The 25535-nt window shown below is 43.1% G+C and overlaps 1 protein-coding gene across 3 annotated transcripts in view; it reads right to left on the reverse strand.

Annotated features, from left to right (window-relative positions):
- Positions 1–25535, reverse strand: part of schip1 (schwannomin interacting protein 1) — a 205125-nt gene that overhangs the window by 35637 nt on the left and 143953 nt on the right. The window contains exons 1-2 of one of the 3 annotated variants that reach the window (XM_056375027.1): positions 7750–8353; positions 4006–4794 (exon numbers count right to left, since the gene is read on the reverse strand). In XM_056375027.1, coding sequence (XP_056231002.1) covers positions 4006–4794; positions 7750–7758 — 798 coding nt within the window. In that variant the 5' untranslated portion in view covers positions 7759–8353. Of the gene's footprint in view, positions 1–4005; positions 4795–6660; positions 6893–7749; positions 8354–25535 lie in introns of those variants that run through there. The other 2 variants (XM_056375026.1, XM_056375024.1) reach the window with 2 other exon arrangements.

Here is a 25535-nt window from a genome sequence, read left to right on the forward strand (position 1 = left end):
CAGCCCTTGAGTGCTTTTCTGGGGCAGAGCACTCCACAATTTGTTTTGGCTCTTGGCCTTTTTACTGTATATATGGTGTGCTTGAGCAGCACCTTCCTATTAAGTAGATGTTCATCGACATGCTACTTCCTCTGACTGCTGGAAACGGAGAAGGGCAAACTGCCACATCCGTATATACTTTTAGAGGTAGTCCAACTTTTCAAAGGCTGATGAACTTTTGGTCATTCGTAGTCTCACATGTAACATAAGTTAGGTGTCATATGCCATTTCCAATTATATTATCACCAATTTAGAAGACAGTTCTAGCAATTATGTATTGCATTTACATAAAGTTGGGAGACACGCACACGCATATGAAAAAAAAGTGGTCAAAACTGATGCAGCAGAAGCTGCTCCCTAAACTCCAATACTCCAAACAAATGGATCCTACACTTCCCCGAATGCAACTCGACAGAGTGTTTTTGTTAGACCATTCTAAAATCTTTGTGTCCAGTTTATAACACGGGGTCAGTATTTGAGAAGACAGTCCTGCAGTGCTGAAATATAAGCTGGCGATGTAGATCTCTGCTGTGAGTGACATTCACAGATGTACAAAGAGAACACAAAAGTGTTGGTGGGTTGTTTAAGGGGCAGTATGCTTAATGATCGGATTGTACTGTGTATGGATTTCAGACATGTCACAAAGGATTAGTGAGTCAGTGAGTGTGAACCTATATCTGAACAGTATGACTGTATTTGAGTCTACCTGCTGACAAATTTGCTCAGCGCTTGATATGAAATGATGCACTCACATGTATGGTAAATGCTCAGGCACGATTAGGATACGTTCAGTAGAAATAGAACGTGTGTGTGTGTGTGTTTGTGTGTGTGTTTATGTGTGTGTGTGAGAGAGAGAGAGAGAGAGAGAGAGAGAAACACTTCCAAAGCAGGAATGATGCTGCAGGTCCCAACACAGGTCCACAATTTGCCCATGGGGTGTTTTTATATAGGGTGAGTAAAGCTGGGTGTGTGCACTCTGAGATAGAAAAAGAAGTAGCCTATAGGCATAGATTTAAGACTTTTCCGGTATGCACTCTACCACACAGGTAAAGTTCTGGCTCGGAGGAATAATATTATTGTTTATCTTCCAAGGGTGTGTGGCTAAATGGCGGGTTAGGGTAGTGTTACCCCTTGGTGTACTTGAAGTCCCTGTGGGCCCGTCTCTGCCACGCGCCTCCAGAGTTCATTAGAAACACATTACGAACGGGTCAGCATGACCCTCATCCTCATGAATCCTCCTAACCCCACACCCACAGCCTGCAGGCAGACGCTGAGATTACAGCAGCCTGAAACCACACCCTAACTAAACACACCTGCAATAACATGACTACTTCATTAATACAAAACTGAGCCGGGGATTAAACGACATACAGCGGAAATGAAGCTTTTCATGGCACGGGATACAGTGGAATCTGGAAAGCTTTCTATAAATCTACAATTGGGCCCACAGCTCAAAAATCAATACCTTTATGAAATGTGTTAACTATTTCAGGCAATAAATGTAGGCAAAAAAACTTTTCAAAGACACCTTGTGCTGTAATTTAACCCTATCCTCTACCAGCAAAAGGAACTATTGCAAATGCCATGGAGATGTGAACAGGACAACCAGTACGCAAAGAGACTGTGGATCCTGTCTGATGCACTGAGTCTGTCTGGTGAACCACTGATTTGACTGCTCCAAACATTTTTTTACATTACTTACATACAAGAAAAACTCTGTAGCTCTGGCAGACTAGCCAAAATCAGTCTCCAGGCACTCAGCGACTGCTACACATTATTAACTTTCAGCTTCTCTGTATGTCCCATCTTTCTGAAAGCACTGATGCTTTTGAAGCTCTACTGAAGCATGAATATCACTGTCCCGCTGGACCCCGGCAACATCCCAGACAGACAGACCCCTCTATACATGAACACACGCACCGTCTCGCTGGTGGGTCCCGCCTGAGTGGATGTCTAAATATTTAACAACATTTTAAAAGCACCAGCCCTCCCTTTCCTCCAGGGTGCCTGCTAAGTCCTGCAAATTTGAGAATTAAGAAATCCAGATGCCCCCTGACATAGAAAGAGACCCAGAATGTCTCGTGGGAATGTCCTAAATTGCCACTTGACTGCTTTTATGCTCTTGTTAGCAGTTTAGCAGAAGGTCAAGACTACCATTGTCCTCTTTTACAATGTGCAGAAAGTCAGAGATAGGACTAAACAAACTTAAAATTCGAAAAACATATCAGAAGTTCAGTAATTGATTGTACTGATATGAGCCATATGACGGGCATTCATTTACAGAAGTAGCAATCGCACCTACATGATGATTTCAAGAATGGGATTGTCTGTGATATGAGCGCGTGTCTCTCGTCTTTTCTGGTGTATCTCTTCTGCTCTCTGCACAGGTGGGATTACAAGGCTAATTCCATTTTCTTATCTACGCAGGGCCATCGAACTCTGAGGTCCATTTTTTCTGAGGGTTGCTTTTTCCTTGTAATAGGAGAGACAGCTGGAAGCTGTGGCACTATCACCATCAATACTGGTCTATCTCTATCTACCACACCAGGCTTAGTCTACCTTCATGTACACACATGTGAGACCCCAGCAGAGACCAAGAATGTATCAATGGCGGTGAGCATATGTGTGAATGTGTGTGCTTGAGTGTGTGCACGCACAAGATAGGGGCTGCATGTGGAGACAGAGGCTCTCTTTCATGAGATTTTCTTCCACCCAGGTCAATTATATCACATCCCACTGCCTAGGGAGAGAGAGAGAGACAGAGAGCAGACTATCCCCCAGACGAAAGCAAACCAGGGGGTGACCTTCCCATTTAAGATGGACAGCAGGTAATGAACATTGACACAAACACATGAGCCACGTGGCCCTGATCTGCCCGGTCTTAAAGATACCATCTTCCTGTCTGTTCCTCCCTCTTTCCTTCCTCTCATCCCCCACTTCTCCCGCTGCATTCCTGACATGCCTCAGGGAGACAGAGGGGGCCTCCAGGACAGACAAACAAAGACACACAACACACACAACACACTCACAATGGCACTGGCTGCAGCCATTGTCTGTGTGCACTGAGGAAAAGGTCTTGGTGCTCGCATACTAAAAGAGAACACCAGTCCCCCTCTCTCAAAACACATTTGCCCTCGCTTAGTTTTACTCAGTGACATAAGCGCCAAGTGTCTGCACTGAAACTGTGCCTGCTGTAACCAATGTTCTCCTGGTTCTCCCATATATATAATTTTTTTTTTAAAGCTACACCCTTCTGGACCCGCAGACTGACAATAAACCACAAAAGTCTGGCTCTTACTGTGATTTAAACTGAGTGATGTCATGAGATTGCAAGTGAATCATAACAGCCTGAAGTAGTGGTGCTGCTGGTGTTGGCATTAAAAGGCCTGCAGCAGCTCACTGTGGAAAGTCAATGCAACACTGACCTCTTCTGGTAGACACGCCACATGGCAAAGAACGTATAGAATTTTAGAAATTAGATTTCACAGACATCAAGTCAAGGCAACAAATCTTCACAGTTAAAGTTCTGTCCACTCTCATCGAATCACAACTATGTGCTGACATGACTCCTATTTATAACGATGACATGTGACATTTCTACATTTCAGAGAGATGCAATGTGTATTTGTCAATTTGTGTGAACTGTCGGACAGAGATTCTCTGAGTCAGTGTACTTCCTGTTGATGTCTGTTTGAAACCTTGTTTCCTTGCTGCCCCTGCAGCCTCCATTTCCCTCCAGCTGTGGAGCCCAGACTTCCGTGATGGTCAGGTTAATAGCTGGGCCACATAGCTTAGCGCTACATTAGCCGACTAATCCCCCTTTCTTACTGCAGCTAACCTAACCTCATGTTTCCAGGGTCCATCTGACATGGATAACTGCTGGATTACCGAGGCACACCAGTGCGTGGGAAATCTGAAAAGACCAACAGGAACACGTAGAAAAGTGTAAAATCCTTGCACACTCACTGAGGTGTAGTTGGTCTTGCCCATGTTGTGGTTCTGGTTGTGGTTGAGGTTCTGATTCTCCTGCTCTCTGCACTGCAGCCCAGCCAGGTGCCTCTCCAGGGCTGCCCAGTCCATGGTGGGCAGAGGTTCTTCCTCTACACCCTCCTCCTCTTTGTATCCTCCCATCCGTACACCAGTCCCTCCACTGCCTTCTCCTCCACCTCCTCCACCACCACCTCCCCCGCCACTGCTGCGGCTCCCTCTGCCTTGACTGGAGCTGCGGTGGCTGGGCTTGGGAGTCCCTGTGCCCCCCTGTGGTGTACCGGGGGAGTGGAGCTGGCTGCTCCTGGGCAAAATCAGATTGCCATTCTGTTTCAGTTCCTCGGGGACGGCTGCGACTGAGGTGGCAGTGTGACCACCGGGGGCCGGGAGGGGCGGGACGGTCTTCACATCCTGGAATTCTTCGGCGAGGCTGCGACTGTTCACTGTCTTCCTGTAGCCTTTGCTAAGGCCGTCAACTCCCACAATGCCTCCTCCACCTTCCTCCTGACCAGGAGGCTGTGGAGAGGTGTAGTCCTCTCCATACTCGCTCTCCCACTCCTCTATCACCTTCTTCTTATACTCTTGGTAGTCCTCGTCCTCCTCATAGTCCTCTAAGGTGACCAGGTCCAGAGAGGGGGAGGATTTGTAGTCCTCCAAAGTGGCTAGGTCAAGAGAAGGGGAGCAAGGTGTAACCTTGTTGGAGTTGGACTCTGAGCTGGAGCGACTGGATGCATCACTCCCCAGGTCCATGCCATCCTCCCGGTAATCCTGCAATGACAAAGGAACAGAGAGAAAGAATGAGATAGAGGACAGGACACAGGAATATGTGAGGAGAAAGGCGGGTTTGAAACAGATATATTCTATGTTGGACAGAGTGAACAATGAGGGAAGGAAGGGGGAAGGAAAAGTGGAAAATCAAAAGAGAATTTGGGGAAGTGTGTAGACATAGATTAGTCACACCAGTGTTGTGGTTTCAGACAGGCGACCACAAAGCACTTCCTGTCCCGCAGGAACTTCCTTTATGCACAGAATTTTGTAGTTACAGTCTCCTTTGGATTTGTTTGCTAGTCTTCCCCTCTACAGCTGCACTGCTCCAAAGCTTCTGAGTCTTTCTAGACTACGCTCACTGTTAATCCCATTCCTTTTGCATTCCTCTGTAATGGTAAATGTGAATGTGTGCGAGTGTGGGCTTGTGCAATACTTGACACACACAGAGAAGGCAGAGTCTGTGTGGCTGGATGTGTCAGAATAATATCCCACCACCTACTACTACATCTGCACAGCACCATGGGGACAAAACAGGGCGTTAGGAAGGCTGAGAGTGAGTGACACTGACGTGTCAATACACAACACACCAAACTGTGACATGGACAGATGAGTCCAGAGATGTCGTCTAACCTTGACTGTGTTGCTCCTGTAGAGCCCCAATCACTGCCTGACTGAATAGTTTGCAGCTAATGAAAACATTTGTGTTGTTTACAACCCTCCACAAATCTTCGCCTGACCTGAGCCTTCTCTTGCAGAGTTATCAGTCTTTTCTCCACAGGAGCACATTATCATAGTGTCTCACACCACTTTTAAAAGTTAATGAAAAGCAAGGAGCAGCAGAATTTCTCTCAGGGCAAAGAGAAATTAACGACACCTTCCCTACGTGATCCACATTATGAGCTGCTGTGGAAAATAAATTAATTATGAAGATTGCTGATTACTGGTTTGGACCATGAGGTAGTTTTGCCTCTTACAGAAGATTCAAGAGGGAGAAACTGCAAAACACACAGTAACAATTCTAATGGGAATAAGCTTTTTTGAGTTATGGCTACTAGATCGCACCTGGCCAGACATTGGCTGCTGACGTCAAAGGACAATACACAAAATAGGCAAAGCAATGTGACTCAGCATCTTGGAGACTAGATACACAAATTGCTGATACAGTGTTCAGACATGTGCCACTCTGTGCTGAGAAACTTTGCATTTCCCTGTGAAATGCGAACAGGTCAAAGAGAATAGAAGTGAAGCTGCTGCAGGGGATGAGCACGAATGGGGCCACAAAAGCCAGGTTTTGCCTTGACATGGTGGCAAGTTGTCATTAGACAGTTAAAATGATGGTATTAAAAACAAATTGGTAACACGTTGCATTTCCACAGGGGTGTTGGGACCTTCATTTGTGTCCAGAAGGAGAGTTGCATTTCAGTAGTATTATTTTACTCACTCATCAATTAGACCGGTGCCAGAATGTATGATTGTTTGTTAGTCTGAGTCTAGAGAGAGTAATAACAACTAAACTGCCCTTGGGATCATTTTCAACAATCTGTGTGTTCTTGACATAAAGAACTCCAGGAGCCCCGGTGGGTTTACAACTGAAGAGGGAGGATTTAAGGGCACACACACACACGCACGCACGCACGCACGCACGCACACACACACACACACACACACACACACACACACACAACACACACACACACACACACATTACCAGCCTAGTTATGGCCTAATACTCGAAATCGCTTGGACTATGTATTTTACAGCAAAAAGGACTGCGGTCACGAGTTTGTAAGAGGTAATATTTAAGCTCAAAATGTTGATTAATCATATAACGTATCAATTTATCTGTACAGCGTACAACAACCTTACCGACGTGTTCATGAAACGCGCTGGATCACTACTCGGTCACCAGTCCCTGTCGTGTATGAACCGGCCCGTCATCGTGGCTTTGTCACCCATTAATTGCTATAAAAAACCCGGATTCAGGAACTGGGTGGGTTTTCCTCTCCAAAGTAGGAAGACCGCTAAGTAGAAGCGGAGTATCCAAGCTGCTATCGCGTTTCAAATCTCGGTCATCGATCCTTTTTCTTGAAGTGTTATCCCGATTTGTGCTGCCTCCAAACAGCGCCTGGTTTCCAGATATCATCACGTCAATACATGATGGTCACACGAGCCCGATTAATATACTGCAATCATTTAAAGTATGTGTGAATGGGGGGGGGGGGGGGGGGGGGGGGGGGTAAAGAGAGAGAGAGGGGAAGGCGCTGCAAGAAGGCAGGCTGGAGCGGTAAAGCTGATCCGCTATGGGATTAACCGAAGCGCAGGCAGACCATACAGACTGGATTTGGCCAACAAAATACATGCAAATTGACAGCTGCACCGATCCCCACCCCGCAGCCGGGTGGGTGTTTGGGGGGAGTTTAATTTATGTCAAAGACTACCCTCACAACTCTGCCCGTCGATCTCTAGATGCCTTGTAAGGGGACATCATCGCGCATACGCCCAGTCTTTGCGTGCATCGAGCGCACTCCAAGTGGCATTTGTACACGCATGACAACTCCATGATTACATCTGGCAACATATAGCCTAGGCTGTCATTTATTTTAATGGATGCATTTGATTGAAAATGACACGTTATTCAGGTTATAAACATTAGGAAAATACACGCGCGTTCCTTCAATTTGCAGAGTCATTCATAGGCTACTCAAATGATGTAATGTTCCCCAAAAAGTCCCAGGAGAAACCTGATATCCCCCGGCAACAGCGGTGACAGAAACGCCCTATATCACACGGCGGATGACACCCGCTACAGCTGTGACCAGACGGACCCCCTGTCAATACACAATTATCGGTCAAAATTAAAGTCACCGGCTGCGTGGATAAAACCTGCCCCGAGAGACGAGCTAAAAGTAGCCTGGATGCAACATCAGTGCCATTGAACCGAGCCTATATACTCACTGCCATCATCTGTGTAGCTTCCCCTCCGTGTCTCAAGACATGGTAAAGTATAAATCCCAGCTGTTAGACAACGGCGACGGTGCTGACTTGTTTCACAGCAGCTTTATTCTAAGGACGGGTGGTGGTGGTGGTAGTGGTGGGGCTGTCTTCGCCGGAGAAATTACAGAGAGCCGGTGGATAATTCAGTACAGTCATCGCTCTGAGTATAGTCTGTCCACAGCGGAGCCACCCGGAGTCTGGGGTCTTGATTGAAAAAAAAAAAAAAAAAATAATAATAACGGGGATGGCTTAAAATCCTAGCAGGTCAGCGCCGCTTCCCTCTTCTCCTTCCCGGCACACAGAGAGATACCAAACTAACAATTCAGCCTGCGCTCCCGCTCCCACGTCAGCTGGAAAATGAATAGGCTCGGAGTAAAAGTGCGTCCCCTTATATTGTGGGCTCGCGCACGTTTCAGAGCTTCCACACAAGCAGACGGCCTTTATCACTCAGTTAATACTCAGACTTAAAACTAAACGGAAAGCAAGAACGCTGCTCCTCCGTGGCTGGCACAGGTCTTGTGTTTGTGGCGGCACTCATATATGCCGGCTCTTTGTCGCAGCCTGCAGCTCCGAGGAGAAAGTGACGACGACAGAACACAACTAAAGCCCAACCTTCTGCACCCACTGACCTTGCAAATGGCAGGAAGAGACAGAGGGAGAGAAAGAGAAAGAGATGGAGAGAGAAAGAGAGAGGAAACTATCTGAGTAAATTATTAAACATACTTCTGGTATTCTCTATTTAGAATATTTCTAGACGGGTTTTCTATCACACATATACTGTATAAATAAAAACCTCGGGCATCTAAGGACCCTTCTGCTGTGCAAAGACTGTCATTTTCATCTTACACCGAATTGCCTGTTTATTGGTACACCTGTACAATCTAATGCAATCCAATGCAACAGCCCTGCAATAAATCCAGCCTTTCAGATAGTTGTAATGTTCAGTTTGTGTCACACGGAGGTGAATTCATCTGTTTTATACCAAAACACATGCAGCCTCCACAGCAGGCACAGGTAGCAGATTCCAAACACTGTTAAAGGTAAGCACAACCACAATAACAACACTTTTATTGTCCAAAAATATAGTGTTCTTCTATAAAATCAGATGCAGCACAAAGGGCAAGTTGATCATCAAACACCTACACATGAAAAATCACATATTGCTTGGAGACTTCTATATTAGATTAACAGAGCAGCACCAATTCCCAACAGTGCAAAACGAGCTCACTATCTCTCCAACAATCTATACACCATTAAAGGCTCTCAAAACTACTGACATACTTCCTTTCTCATAGCCTGTACTTTTTAGCTATTTTAAGGGCTCTGAGAAATTATGAGAATTCTGATTTGATTTTTATGCTAAATGATAAATCAGTTAATTAAGAAAACTGACAGTATAATTATTGTTAATGTATTGTAAATATGTGTCAATCTTCTTCGATATTCTGTGCTAGTGTCGTTTGTCTTATTTCATTTTGTTTTGTCACACATGGGGATTGGTCTGGATGAAGACGCTGTACTAGACATATGAGTTAATAAATAATAAACACACACACACACACACACACACATACACACACACACACATACATAAACACACACACACACACACATACACACACACACACACACACACACACACACACACACACACACACACACACACACACACACACAGATGGCAGCTACAGTGTCAGAGCTGAAGAGGGGTTAACACCAACATAGTATGATATCTTCATGTAGCATTCTGTCTCCTCTTGCAGCAGCTGGTAATTTACATACTCCAAAATAAATGGAGATCAAGTCAAATGTCAGTGATAAAACAATCTCATCCACAACAGGAGTAAAACATACTAAAAAGCAACAAGTGTTATTATTAGGCACTGGATCTGCGTCTCTAGTCGTAAGCCAAACATCTGGAAATACCAAAGCACCGCCTTGTGCTCCAGTGATGTTGTTGGGAATCTTTCATTGAGTGAGAACTCTCGCTCCGCTGGGCGCAGCCTAGACTTGTAGTTGTTTGAAGGATGGGAGCTGTCTTCAGATATGGTGCGTTGAATGGATAATAGCAGTACAAAGGAGTTCATCCATAACAGAGCAGTACTTTGAAGACCCATGGCTGAGCCTCTCCTCACACTACAGTTGGGACAGCACTAGTGGGGATCTCCCCAAAGAGGAGACAGCAGGAGTCCAGCTTATTACTACAATTCCATTCCCCACTGCTGCTTTCAACTCTTATCAGCCCTTCCACTCCCCCCTTCTGCGTTTCTTCGCCAATTCCCCAAACATTAATCGGTCATAGTGAATTAAAGTAAGAAGTTGTAGAGTTAACTGGATGCCTTTAGGGAGGATAAGCTACCTTTGGGTGTTTTATCTTGGAGAGAATGTGAGGACTATAAGTTCATTTGCTCACCAGGCAATTAACTTATCATTAACTTGTCAACAGGAGGTCAATATTGTTTAGGTCACTTTTGCACACATACAGGCGCATGCAGTTTGCGTTCTTTGAAGTTTTCTATTTCCCTTTAGCGTCAAAGCTCTAAAAACAGTTTTGACATAGCATCCTTCTCCTCAGTGAATTGTTTCACAAAACAATAAAAGCAGCAACAAGCTCAGAGTCAGGAGGGTCAGATGAAGATATCCACGATCTGTCACATCAAAGATCTCTGATCCATGTCTTCATCACACCTTGAAGAAGAAGATGACTTTTACTGTACTTTTGATTGAGGATGTGGTCAAAGAAAGTTCACCATGCAACACTTCAGGCACTTCGGATCAATCACTCATCTCTTTTTGTTTTTTTCTTCCACTCCACTAAGAAGCAGAGGTGCGGTGTCTGTCAAACTGCCATTCAGTGGGATTTACCAATCACCAAGGGGCAGAAACATGTGGAAAAACAGCCTGGTCTAGATCTACAGTATCTGGGAAAGCTTTGCTCTATCTGCCTGCCTAACAGTCTATCCGCAGCAGCTATCTGGCAGGAATCACTGAAGGCCCATTACTGACAGAGAGATAAGGCTGGAGAAAAGAATGCTCCTCAGATAACACTGAAAAGTCAGGGAACATCTTCCTCTGCTTACATCTGTCTCACAGGCATTTAAAAAACATGGAGCTCCTGACAGTCTGTGAGAAATTGAAACTGTCTCTGTCTTGTCAGGAACTCACCAACTCTAACGGAGAGACACTGAAAGTGACCTTGGAGGATCCTCTCTCTCTCTCTCTCTCTCTCTCTTGCTCGCACTTTTTCTCTCTCCCTCTTTCTTCTCAGGGGCCAAGGGGAAGAGCTAACCTTGAAATAAGACTCGGGCCGAACCCAAACGACAGAAAATGAAGCGTCACAAACTTGACTGTGGTACAAGGCCAAACCTGCAGATGGGAAATGTCCTGCCTGGTTATGAGAAACACGAGAGGCCAGACAATAGACTCAACAGCCAGGTCCCTCATGTCATGTCATTTTCAGATAAAGAAGAGCCAACCCTGGTTGTCATGAAAGAAATCTTTATATTTCATGCATAGCTTTTCAATGTATCCCCTCAAACACTTGTACCACTTAAATGACTCCCTATAGCTTCTACACATTCTCCTTATATCTATTACCTAATGCGAAGAGGAGTCCAATGTACCCAGCTCTAAAAAAGTGCTGCCTAGATGTGGGGTAAATGGAAAATTGTAAAGACTGACTGACGTATTACTGTCTGTGAAAGACTGGTGGTTTCTCTTTGTCTGTCTCGCTCAGTCTTGCATGTCGAGGATTTTGATAACATTAGAAAAGAGTGGAAATTCTGGCTTTTCCTGAGTTTTTTTGATAGCCATATTCCTACATAAGTAAATCTCTTGATTAAGGGCTTAATTTGTTTAACAACCCAATTTGAAGAGGTAATTCCACTTTCATTCTACTTTCAAGTGACAATATACAATTTTTTTGTTTTAACTTATAATTATGATGTAAATGTTGATCACTTTCACTATGCAATTCTTTCTGACACCAGGACTGTAGTTTTGTGAAAAATGAAGACTCGATTTATAGCACAAAAGCAGACTGAGAAACTAAACAGAGAGAGGATAGCGCTTTTATTTTCCCCATAGCGATCAGTAACTTTCTCCAGGTAGGAAATGGTGGATGGTGGAACAACCATAGTAACTTTTGAAACCCTCCTCGGGAATAGAAAAAGAGGAGGCAAAGGAGAAGATGGAGAGTGATAGAAACTGAGGTAAAACAAGAGTGAACCTCAGATGGGCATTCACTCAGTGGATATAGCCATGGTCAGACTGGGACAGAAAGTCAGCCCTGGACTTATCCATTGGCACCCAACTTTATGTATTTTTTTAGTCTCCACTGGGACACTGATGTGGTGGCCAACCTGGCAAGTCTGACTGTGGAGAGAGCTGCGAGACTTGAGAAAAAAATTGATGTTCAGTTGGCCTCATTCATACTGCATCAGTAAGTAACAAAACCTGCCTACTTATTAACGCAGCCAGGTGTTATACTCTGTCTTTATCAAAGCACTGATATCTGGGTTTCTAGTTGAAATTGGGATTCTTATAGTTTTTTTGTTGCTTTGGACAGTAGCCAGACTGATCAGGGTAGCCATGTTGGTAACACTACCCCAAGCAGCCAGTAACAAACGATTCATTGTCCAATTGATGAACAAATATCACATTTCCTGGCAGTGACCTTTCTAAAATGAGCAGTGATTAAATTTACTATATTCTTATTTGAGATAGCAGCGTCAACAATAATAGCGCTTGGAAATGCTATGGGAGAAAGTTGCCTATTGCCCCTTTAACTAGGTGTTTTCAGAGCTTACGTTAAAGCTTGATTTCAGATGACATCAGGTGGTTATGCCTTACCTATGGTGACTACCTGTGTAGGCTCTATATCTATGCTGTGGCTTATGTCCTGAGCTCCACAAACATGTAACTACACATCCAGACTGCAGTGGCTACACCGAAACACATGGGGACCACAAAAATTGTGATAGGTCAGTTTGGTCTGCTAGTTTTTTCTCCTGTAACTTTCCAATGCTGCTAATGAAGACAACATGAAGGAAGCAAAGATTCAGTAGTCGTCAGTAACACACATTTAGCAAAGCCATTTCCACTGCACACCTTCTGCTCACCACAGTTGCTGCTCTCTCACAACGAATTAATGAATATTAACACAGCAAGTGCATAAGAGAAAGTTATTCGCTAATGAAACAAGTTAAGTTATCCTTATGTAACTTATGTTAAGTTACACGTAAGAAGCCTGCAGTCACTCTGCAGGCTCAGGTAACTCCTCTGCTAAAAAAGCCCTCACTAGAGCCTGGAGAACTATAGACAGGTCTCACAACTTCAATTCTGTACTCTCTCTGTACTCTCCGGTACGTTAAGCAAGGCGCTTTCTTAGCTTGAATCCTATCTCACTGGGCGCTCTTTCAGTGTGTCGTGGCAAGGACAAACTGCCTTATCCCGTCCCCTCTCCACAGGAGTGGTGCTGGGACCCTTACTTTTTGCAATATCCACCACCTCCAATTTTCCGCTCCCATGGCTCCTCATATCACCGCTATGGAGACGACACCCAACTATATCCATTGTTCCTGACAGATGACCCCGCAGTCTCTGTCCAGATCTCTGACCATGTGGCATCCGTCTCCTGGTTGTGCCTCTTTGCACTATACAGCATAAGAAAAATTAGGCAGGTGTCCCTTCACACACAGTGAAACCCTTACAGATGGTCCAGAATGCAGCAGCCTGTTTGATCTTCAATCAGTCTAAAAAGGCACATGTCACTCCACTACTCATTGATCTACACTGGTTATCCATGGCTGCCCGATCAAATTCAAGTCACTAATGAATGCCTTCAGAGTGACTTCTGGGTCTGCACCCAGGCTTGAACTCAATTAATCATACAGGTTTATGCTCCTTCTCCGCCACTGTGTTCCTACATGGAATGTGGTCTAGTATTACCATCCCTACTCACAAGGCCATCGCAGTCCAGACTGTTCTCGTCTGTGGTTCCCCGATGGTGGAACAAGCTTCCAAATTCTATCAGAGCAGGGGCGCCCCTCTATCTTCAAGAATCTCTTGAAGACTCCTCCTCTCATAACAACTCTAACACCCTAATGTGCCTAACTAGCGCTTACTATGCACTTTCAATGCACTTCTTGACCTAATCTCCTTGCACTTATTGAATAGATGCAGTACTTAGTGCTTACACCAAGGTCTCATATTGCACTGAAGCTTTATGGTTGTCCCTCACTTGGAAGTTGCTTTGGATAAAAGCATCTGCCAAATGAGTAAATGTAATGTAACCTCTTGCATCAGGTTTAAATGTGCCTTAAGTAAGAAATACACATTAACATTACTTTGAGAAATACTTTTATCTACTATCTTACAATTTCATGTTCCAATATATAGATCATGATGCCTTTTGGCTAATCCAGCCAAGCAAATGTCAACTAATGGATGAATCACGGTATATCATCACATGAATGCAAAAGCTGTTAAATCATAGAAAAATCAATATTGCTATGAAGCAGTTTTTTGCAACATTTCTCACAACTACCTAATTCACTCAAAGTTATAGAAGGGAGAGATACCACAGTATAAATGGTATGGCAAAATCTCTGATGTTTGACAAATTTGATATCACCATACACTATATATTCTTGTATCATCAACTCAGACATGCACCTTTTCCCCCATATTTGCAGTACACAAAATGACACACAAAGCAGTCCATGCCTCGAGACAGCAGCAGCAGGATGCAGAGTGTGTGATGATGAATAGAGATGTCAGACGGCCACAATAGAGGTCGGATCCCTAACTGGCCGACTGACCTGCAGTTGTAAATAGAATGGGTGGGCAAACCATTGAGACCGGCCATCAATCTCTTTCCCAAACACAATGATGATTTACTCCATTCAAATCACTGGGTGGGTGAAGAGGAGGAACAAAGAATAGTGTGTGTGAAATTCTGGGTGTTCTTCATTTCCTAGGCAACTACATGCATATGCGTGTGCAAAGACATTCACATCTATGTACATTTGTGTTTGAAATCTGCTCATAACGCATAACAATGCACCTTTGTATCATGTTTTTGTAATTGTGTTTACACAATTTGTTGAACCTCAGTGCATGTATTGGATTGCACCACTAATACCTGGCTGTAATATATTGATCTTCCTTTCCATACTGTATATCCAGCCAACAATTTCACTTGCTAACGAAGTGTGAAATGAATTGTGAGAGCAACATCTTGTCCAACGTATATACAAGCACTCACAGCTATTAGATTCATTTGAATTGGAAGCACGTCGGGTCACAGTCTGCAATATAGTGTATGCAGTATACAGCTTGTTGCCCAACTAGGACAGACACAGACTTACCAAATTTGTTTAATCTAGCTTGGTTTATAGAGGCTAAATGGATTGTTCAGTGGTAGACAGCATTTCACACAGCTTTGCATTCATCATGAATAAAAATAAATCCAAACTAGCAATTACAGAAAAGACCAGAATATGTACATATGGCCATAACCATAAAGAAAGTGAGGGGAGGGAGGGAGAGAGAGAGAGAGAGAGAGAGAGAGAGAGAAAGAGCAATAAATGTGATGAAGGAGGAGGCAATGGTATTACTAAAGGGGAGGAGGAAGAGAATTACAGTGATGAAGAAGGTGAGGAAGATGAAAATGTTGCTAATGATAATGTTGACAATCACTACAGAAATCAGAGTGATTACAGCCATGCTTGTGCTGATGAAAATGATAGTTTGAAAGACTATAGTTGTGAGTCACGGGGATGATCATGATGACAAGCATGATTAATCAAAACCAATATGGTCTGTATACATCTGAACGCTTACACTGCACAAAATAGAAAAGCAGAAGCATTCTTGTAACAGCTGAGAGCTGACAAATTTGTGTGAAAAATGCTAAATTCAATCAAAGATCTTTCTGCTATAGGGAAGCTAAATTCAGACCCAAACTCCCTGGGGGGACTGGAACCAGCAGAGTTGGAAAAAGTCAGCCAAGTCGTTAATGAAGTTATGACCAGAGACACCGCTGTGGCAGGAGATCATAATCGCCTGTAAGAGTGGAGGGCCGAGACCTACTCCAGACCCATTTAGTCCATGGCACACTAATGCTAATTAGAGAGAAAGAAGGGGAGGTTTGTAATCTGTTCAATTAGCCCAGTCTGGAGAGGTGTCCTGTGGGGCTAAGGAGAGATTCAGGCCTGGGACTGTGTGCTGTTACTGAAGACCAGTTCTCATGAATCAATGGGAAGAGACCTGAAGCTTTATATGATGGTCATGGTCAGATTTGAGCACATTTATATACATTTTCAAACTTTCCACATCTCTGGCATGGTGGATGAATTTGAGGTCAGATGGTTTTTATCTTCACTCCTCTTTATATTTCTCCACACCATATTACCCTCCTCTTTTGCTCTTTCTGCAATGTGGCAGAAAACATCCACAGCGGTTAAAGAGTCAGATATAGAGATGGAGACTCTGAGAGTGTGTCAGGTCCCAATCCCCAGTCTCTCTCTCTCTGCTGCCTGCCTGGCTCGCCTCCACGGCTGTTTCTGTGCCCTGTCAGCAGTACAGCCAGGCAGAGATATGCATCCACCCTGCCCTGTGCTCAGCTCCGCACCATGCAGTGCGCAGATGTCCACACAATTTACTGCCCACTCCAAATTGGATCACTTCTCTGGTGTTTTGTGCAGTCCTCGCACCTGCTGTTCTCCACCTTCTCTCATAAACGACTAAACATCCAGAGATTGGGGGGAAGTAAGGCAGCGGGAGTTGATTTAAGGAGCAAATTAAACCAGGAAGGACTGAATGAGATAGAAAAAGAAAGGACAGGGGTTAATGGTTGACATGAAAAAAAGGCGGCCTTTCTCCGATTTTGCAGTAAAGCCTTTTTCCTACGTGCACACATCTGTGAAATGATTCTACCTCAGAGCACAAGTTGTTAGTGGAAAATAGGGCACAGAAATCATCTTGTAGGTTTCAGTACCAGCCCAGCATTAACCACTGATGATCTACAGCTTGTACAGTTTGACCTCTGAGGCAGCCATGTCTGCCAGTTCACCAGAGAGTTGTCAGGGTTAAGCACAATCTGATATCTGATCATCTGTGCTGTGACTGAGTGACAACTCCATTTTATACCTGAGTTGATGGTGTAAATAGATCATTACAGTAACAGGAGAAAAAGATGTGTGTGTGTGTGTGTGTGCGTGTGTGTATGTGTGTGTGTGTATGTATGTGTGTGTGTGTTATTTGGTTACACTTGTACATGTGAACCCTGAGAGACCCAAGCGGGTGGTGGCACACTGTCTAGATCAATTATTGATCCTTCCTGGACTGCCAGGTGTGAGACACTACTGCATCACACTGAGACAGGGCCTTGTAACTCATCATTGTAGAGATGGCAAAAGAGAAGTACCGAGCAACCATGTTATGGTGTGCCATGACGGTAGAGCGTAGCCGTCTCTTGTGGCCAAAATACATGACAATCCTATCACAGGACAAAATGCTGATATTGGTTATTCTAAAAATCCCAGGGTTTTGTTAGAAGTAGTAATTTTAAGGGCTACTACAGCATGGTCAAGCTTAGGTGACTAAAAAAACTGGTTAAAGTAATGGAAGGATTGTGGTTATATTTGTACAGTAGGTGTGTGATGGGAGGAATACTCTACTTTCTGGCATGAAAGTCAGACGTGTAAAAAGCCCAACCTCTACCCTGACCTCCACACCCTCAGCTTCTGCCTCACTACAGAAAGGGCAGACTACTTCCTGCACTGGCACTGAACGCTGGCATTGGACTTAAACCGCGCCCCGCTGAATCAACTATGAAAATGATTTTCCAGGGACACTGCTAAGATACATGCTGTCACTTGGGCACTGTTTATAATAAATATGCATCATACCGCCATCTATGGCCAGTAGATACAGTATTCACATACACTCATAAACACACACAGATATGCACATTTAAATATTTATACACATTTAGAAAGTACATCAATATAAATGTTCACATGTCAAAGTTCCTTACTGTAATTTAAGTTGGTAATTCAGTCTTTTGTTCAAAATTAAAGATGAAATGAAAGGCTGTGGTTGTCATTTTAGGTAAACATCTGCTTTGGAGTGTTAGTCTTCTGCGTACAGTCTCTTCAACTAAGAATTCTCCATACCTGTATTATGTATGGTATAATCATAAGCAGTCTGCAGCTGAGCAAAATTTACATTCAGTCGGTTGTTGGGCCATACAGTGCACACTTTGCACTTTGTTCATCACAGTAATTACAGAGAATCACCACATGTTTCCCACTAACCCAGTTGTTCATTCAACAGCCAGTTGAAGCTCCTCCATATGGATTTCACATGTGAACTCTGCATGGGCATCCTGCGTTTATTACATTCTTTTTTCCGTATATTAGTAACATGAGTCTGTAAAAGGGTACAGGGGGTAAATTGTTGTTCAGGTGATGTAACTCCTTCAATCAGTCTTCAGTAATATTCCTGACTGGACTTCATTCTCGTTTTACAAGTTGTGTATACTTTCCAGTGTAACAATATCTTTCTGTCATAGAGGTTAGGTTTATTTTTCTCTCTCATCTTTACAACTTGTGTATTGCCTTTTGTTAAATATAATATTATGGTATTTAATTTGTTATTGAGTATCAGTTCTGTTTATATCCTTTCAGGTAATAGCCAATCTAATTGTTTCCTTAGTTCCTAAAAGCATGCAAATCAAAATAATTACCCTCGGCCTAATAGTGTGCACAAATTAATTTACTGTCCTCCCTGCTCTTTCTCCCCAAATGCAACAATAAACATACAACAATTCCCCCTCTAACTACCAGTGTTGCTATTTTAATCTGAAAATCCTCCACCTTTAACAGTATGTTATTTTTCCTCTTAATAATTGAACCTCCTCAAGGTGAATGTTCAGCTGTTGCTTTTTCTTTCTGACAATTATCATCAGGTGTACATTCATGTGTCCTTGACACACTGGTCTTGTAATCTAATTTTGGCTTCAAAGATATGCAAAATCCAATTTTATTTGCTAACCCTCTCTTTATTTTAACTGTGGTGTCAATGTGTAGTCTATCATTCAGTATCTGGATAAATTGTCATCTTTGCAACAATGGTTATAGCCAGGCTTGGAGTTTTTTGCATTTCACAACTTTTTTTTTTTCCTGCAAGTGGTCATAGAGAATAAAGAAACCATCACACAGTCAATGGTCACTGGCAGCATTAGGGCCTGCATGCCTACCATACCGTATTCATCAGTTTTCCTCTTTCCTAGACATTCAGTAAATGGTGTTTTCCTTACGTTTTTTTGCTTGCAGGACTCAGGAATTGGGATCAGTGGACATATGCATTTGGATCATCCTGTCTTGAGTTTAGTGCCAGAACTGTTCCTGTAAGTGATGAAAACCTCACTGATAATTTTAATGCAGCATATTCACACACCTCATTGTAGTGTGTAGATAGAAGACACATTCAGAGATTAGCTAAATGATGAAGTAATTGAGGAGACAGAGTAGGAAACGAGATCAGATTATAGCAGTTTAAATCATAATAGCCTTCTTTTTCAAGTGGATTATATAATACAACAGTGATGATTAGCGCTAATCCATGACCACAGAGCATGGATAATGGAAGAATCAGTGAATAGACCGCCAGAGTTTGTTTAAAATGATGGTTTGGTTTCTGTAATTACATCTGTCATTTGTTAATAAAACCATTCTGAGGAGACAAGGGTAAATATCAGACCCACTGGCACTGGCTTGGTCATCGCAGCTCTGCTTTGTTAAATAACCGCAGGTGGATTGGCGAGACAAATAAGCAGGGAGCCCCATTTAATAAGCAGAATTGAAATACACATTATAATGTTGCTGCTCCATAGCAGAGTAATGGGTTTGTTCTTTTGAAGACAAAACAAGAAAAAACAAACTTAACTTAATCTGGAGGTTTGAACATTTTCTCCACTGAAGAACCATAATGAACAAAAGGCAATCCAGCCTGAACCACTGAGAGAGCCACAATGGTAACCAGCCACTCTAGCAGAGATGCACGCCCCTGTCAGAGGCAGTGCCGAAAGCCACTGGAATTGAAGACGGACAATGTCATCTCAGCCTGAATGCACCTTGAGGGGGCCCTATCACCTCCATCATGATGAGCACCACCCCCCCCCCCTTCTCATCACTACTAATGTGCTCCCTTTCATTTGCCACATTCCTCCCTCATCAGAACGCAGTCAAAAACTTGTGTGTCTCTTTCTACTCTTTTGTATTCTACATTCACCATATCTCTTCATCTCTCTCCTCCAGGCTATCTCTGTGCCATCTCTGATGCTCCATGCAGCATCAGAGGGGCTGCTGAAGAGGCTGGGAGGGTAAATAGGCACCGAGGGCATCAAGCCCCCAGCTCCCTGGCACAGAGATAGGGGGGTGGGGGGGTGGGTGGGTCATCATCAGACTATTGACAAAACCAACCTAACAAAAGGAATCAGTCAGCAAACTGATCTTGCAATAGAGTGTGTTGAATCATTCAAAAGCAAAACAACAGTGCAGCACATAAATATAGCAGCTGATAGGTGAATGCAAGCAATTGTGTTTGTGTGTGTGCATGTCTTTGCCACTCTGTGCTACATTTAACACAGCCAGCTCAGAAAAATAACAGCAAATAATGTAAAGGAGTTTCTCTTTCGCAGCAGATAAATGGATTTTAATTGTTCTAATTGACAGAAAAGGCAGGTCACTGGGAGTTTATGAGAGGAACGTCTGTACAATGTCACTTAAATAGAGGATAAATGCTTTAAACTGTACACTAAGTTACATTTGAAAGCATTGGTTGTTTATGAGTAAATAAATTCAATTATGGCTTATAGATGTGTGTGTTATGTAGGAGGGTGAGATGAGGTAGGAGGTAAAGACAGCACAAGGCTGTGTTCATTTTATGTAAACATGCTGCAATTTTAATGGACACTAACGTTCTTAGCAGGCCCCCCTGTGAGGAACAGAGAAGATGGAGAGGGGAGGGAGGATGTGGGAGGCTTTCAGACCACTTTGCTCCTTTGAATCTGTCAATTTTGCCCTGCTTTTCCCATCCTCCCTCTCTCCTCATCTTCCCATCTTCTTTCACCCAAGGTGTACTCATGCATGTTATCACTAAGCTGGCAGCAGTGGGAGGCTACAGAGGAATTCTTATGCCCAAAATGCTGCCCCAGTGCCATCTACCCCTCCACCTCTCCTCTCCTCTCCTCTCCTCTCCTCGCCTCTCCTCTCCTCGCCTCTCCTCTCCTCTCCTCTCCTCTCCTCTCCTCTCCTCTCCTCTGTCCTGCATAGTGACAGACTGGCTGTGTTCTCTGAGCTGGAAAAACTCTCTGATAAGCAGAGCGGACTTCAAACAGGTGTGACAGGTTTGCATTTCTCCCACCACCAACTGACTACGTCCCCTCCAGCGGAGCCAAATCACTGCGACTAAATCCACAATCCTGTATCCTCACCTGCTGCTGGCGCTCCATTATATGCCCCTGCAGTTACTGGGCCGCTCAGGGCCATATCCCAGATATGTGTGCCAGTCATCCAGTGATTCTGCAGTGATGCTGATGACAACCCTACATTGCAATTCAACAGCTAAACCCTTCAGACAAGTATCCATGACTTGGTACAAGTGGGCATGCCATCAGAGAAATGTAACTGAGTGAGCATAAACAAACGAGCTGCTGTGCATGCACAAACACACACCGCTCATACAGTACATGTTTGCATGAGGAGGTGAGGGGGCACCCCTTGGTAGCCTGTGCCGGTTGTATCCAAGTGCTTGCTACATTCACTTATGTACATTCAGTGCAATATGTGCAAAATGTTATGGGAAAGCGGAATATAAATCTCAGCTTGTGGCAATCCATGATTATCCTCTCAGCCAGAAACATTTCTTGTTTTTAACTTGTTTTAAAGCAGCTGTGTTAATCACACTAAGTCTGTTTCCATCCACTTGCCTTTTTCAATTTGCAACAAAAAGACTTGTGGAAGTCCAAATGCCAGAAAGTCAAAGTTGAAATAAAGAAAACCTTCTTTATTCTTGGTTGAGGTAGAAAAGTTGGTTTAAAAGCATAATGCTACAGAAATGCAATGGAAGCAGACTTCATAACGTACATGAAGCATCCAGTGAAGTTTCTGCTCCACTAAAGAAATTACAAATTGCAGCAGATGAAAACATGACATCTATGTGGACCGATAAAGAACTGAAACATTCCTCAAATTAATACACGGAACAGGCAAAAATGACATATTTCTATCACATTTTTCACATCACTGTAGGTCATTTGAAGTTTGACTGTTGCTCTTTTAAACACATCATCTTGCTGAGCCCTCTTCTTCTACAGTTGTTAAATGGCACCTCTTCTGTAGAACAAATGTTCATCTTGGTGCACAAAAGAGCAGTAATGGATGGAAACATGCATTTGCATTTTCCTTTTTCTGGAAATTCATTTTAAATTTGGGTAACTGTACCTACATTTAAATACCAACGGGAACTAGTAACTTTTTTATTGGTACCTGATTTATGCAAGAAAATTACACTGGGAATTGCAGGCTGTATTGTCAAGTGTTACCCTAATTTGCCCTAAATTTGGCTGGAAACGAACATGGCTCATAATAAGAGCAGAGTGCAGATGAGCTCATTCAAACAATAAAGGGATTTTGTTTCTGCAGGTTCAGAGAGATGAGGTGCAAACAGATGGCAAAACAATTACGCAGCCAAAGGCAGATGATTTGGCTTTTAAAGCTGAATTTATCATTGAAAATCTGGTCATTATGTTTTCATGCAATACAGTGATCCACACAATAACCACATGCTCAGTTTCTTAATCTGTAGTAAAATAAAATGAGAGACATGAAAGAAAAAATAAATAATATGAAGCACAGAAGAGGATTTATTTTGCAGCAGCCCGGTGTTGCTTGTGCGTGATTTAGTCAAGGTAACCACAGTGGATCATTGTGTGTAATGATGTTACACTTTGGCATTGCACCTTTTTAAAACCAGAAGCTGCAGAGACAACACACATAGAGTGCCTGTCTTCCCACCCTCAGATGATTATGTGGGGGTTTCAAAGCAGTTGCAAATGACAAAAAATGTACTTGTATGAATTACCCATAAACCTTGTGTTCAGTTCAGACTGCCTTACTAGCCATTTCGGTTGAGTTCATCCACATGACAAAAACACACATACTTCCATTTACCCCTAGCGGTATCAGTCACTGCGGAGAGTTTTGGTTTTGTTTGCTAAGCTTTTCACATACCCACCTCTCATTTCTGCCGCTACCCAATTCAAAAGCATAAAAAATGACAATAGCAACACGTATTTCCAGAGACAATGTCTCAGTTAATGAATAATCCACAATATGGCTTTTCAGCTCAATTGATGCAACACAACACTATGCCTTCATCTTTCATCATCTCAATAGTGATGGCCCCGTTTTACTTTTTCTTTCTTTCCTCTTCCTACCGATGTCTCCCAGACATCACAGTCTAAATGGTCGGTAATCACTACTCTTATAGAAAAAGGGAGCGACAAGGAAAAAGTGGAGAATAGAGCAAATGGAGGACAAACTATGCAACACTTTCTTTAAAAGCAGGGATTGTTTGTCCTGCTCTTTCTTCTCTGTCCCTTTTTTTTCACTTTTTACACTTCCTTCCTATTTGCAGCTCATATAGGACACTAAACAATCAACAACATGGAGGGGGAATGTGGTATACCTGTATGTGTATGGAGATGCATGTATTTGGAGATTACACATCAACATATCAGAGTTATCAGACAGTCAGAAAATAAAAGAGCATACTGGCTTACTGAAAAAAGTCACGAAAAGCTATATTGTAACTCCATACATGAGTGCCTGTTCACACACACACACACACACACACACACACACACACACACACACACACACACACACACACATGCACTTCTGCAAAAACACACACACACAGAGGCGAGATAATGCCATAACAGGAGTTGCAAATCTCGTGGTAAGTAATCTCGAGATGACAGTGTAGCAAGAGTAGCAAATATAGAAGGTTCAGTAACATGCAAAGATGGAAGTGGCAATGCTTTAAAAGCAAAATGCAGTCATGCTTGTAGAAATTAGAAAGAGGTTGAAAAAGTTTGCAAAAAAAAAACACATTAGAAAAGAAAAATGCTGGCAGAGGATATTTCAAAAGTGTACAGCAGAGGTGAGGAGGAGGGAGGCGGGAGGTGGGGGTGGTGGTGGAGGAGAGGAACGAGTTTTGAACAACTTCCAGTATCCCGGCGCAGTGTGAACAAGGTGAGGTCATCTCTGACGGAGCTGGGGCTGAATTCTAATCACAACAATAAGGTCAACAGAGTAATCCCTGTCCACTGAAATGTCACTGTTCCGCTGCTCTGACACGACTCCCCACGCACAGCATCACAACAACCAGCTATCGATCACACGCTAATTAGGAATGGATGAGGCCTGCTGTATGCTGTACAGGACACAAGGGTCACACAAATGTGGACAAAACTGCACACGTGCACAACAGAGTTAAATATATCAACTTTAAACACACACGTGCGCACACATACTTATGTGACTAAGTTGTTTGTCTTACATACACTCTCCTGGGGCAGGAAGTCAGGTGAGTAATCTCAACCTGAAATTAGCACAGCCTGAGAGAAAAAGGAAATGGGATTGCATGATAAAAATGAAGCACCTAACACAACGCACGCGCACAAACAAAGTAGGAAAGTCACAACATTTTATTTGGATCAGTGGTGCTCCTGGGAAAGATTAGTGTGTGACTAACTAATTTACAGCAGTGAGAAATTGGGATTATGGATTTTCATCAGACTGTGATTAGACTGAGAACATGACCAGAGAGTGAACTGCTGACCTCAGCTCCACATGCTTAATCTGCTTTAACTGTTGCTACCATAACTGAAATGTTTGTTTTTGTATGAGCGTTTCCAAGGTTTCCAGAGGAAGTGCACCTGTATGTGCTTTCGTGCCTGCAGTAGCAGTAGGGCAGAACATGTGGATAAAATCTTCTATTACAATATAGAAATGTGCAGTGGGAGGATGCACAGGAGTCTTGCCACTAAACTAAAAATATGTTGATGTTATATCCGACCGTTGTCATTTATTTCAGCTTCATTTTTGTGAAAGTACATTTTGTGCGTCAGTTTGGTATGGCGCGTCTCTAAAACCTATGAACCTCAGCTGGCAAGATGCCGTTCAGAGGCGTGATTCAGAGCTGTAGTGACTTCCAAATGCTTCATCATTGCAGTTTCAGAATTTGAACTGCTGTGATTGGATGTTTTCGTACTGAAATGCACCTTGGGAGACAGAGCTAACTCGTCACCCACATTTCTATGTTGACAGGCTTGTACATTTAACCATTTTTTTTTTTTATAAAACAAAAGAAAAAAAACAAAAAACAGATAATTTCTGATGGCTTTATTAAACTGTTGTGCTGATGATTATATTGGGAGAGATTCATGGTGATCCATGTAGTATATTGTGATATAGTGCATTTTCTGGAAATTCAGTGGAGAAACCACTTGTAGATAAATAGCCAGATGGTGATTCAGTTTTTGGCTAATCCACTGAATTTAATACCTGTAAGATTAAGGTAGAACAGATCCTGGAAGTCTATGTTGCCATAATGTAATCCTTCTGGATTACTTGCTTCATTGGCTGCAATGGCATAATATCGCCTGAAAT

Source organism: Seriola aureovittata, chromosome 4, assembly GCF_021018895.1.
Source record: "Seriola aureovittata isolate HTS-2021-v1 ecotype China chromosome 4, ASM2101889v1, whole genome shotgun sequence".
Taxonomy (NCBI): domain Eukaryota; kingdom Metazoa; phylum Chordata; class Actinopteri; order Carangiformes; family Carangidae; genus Seriola; species Seriola aureovittata.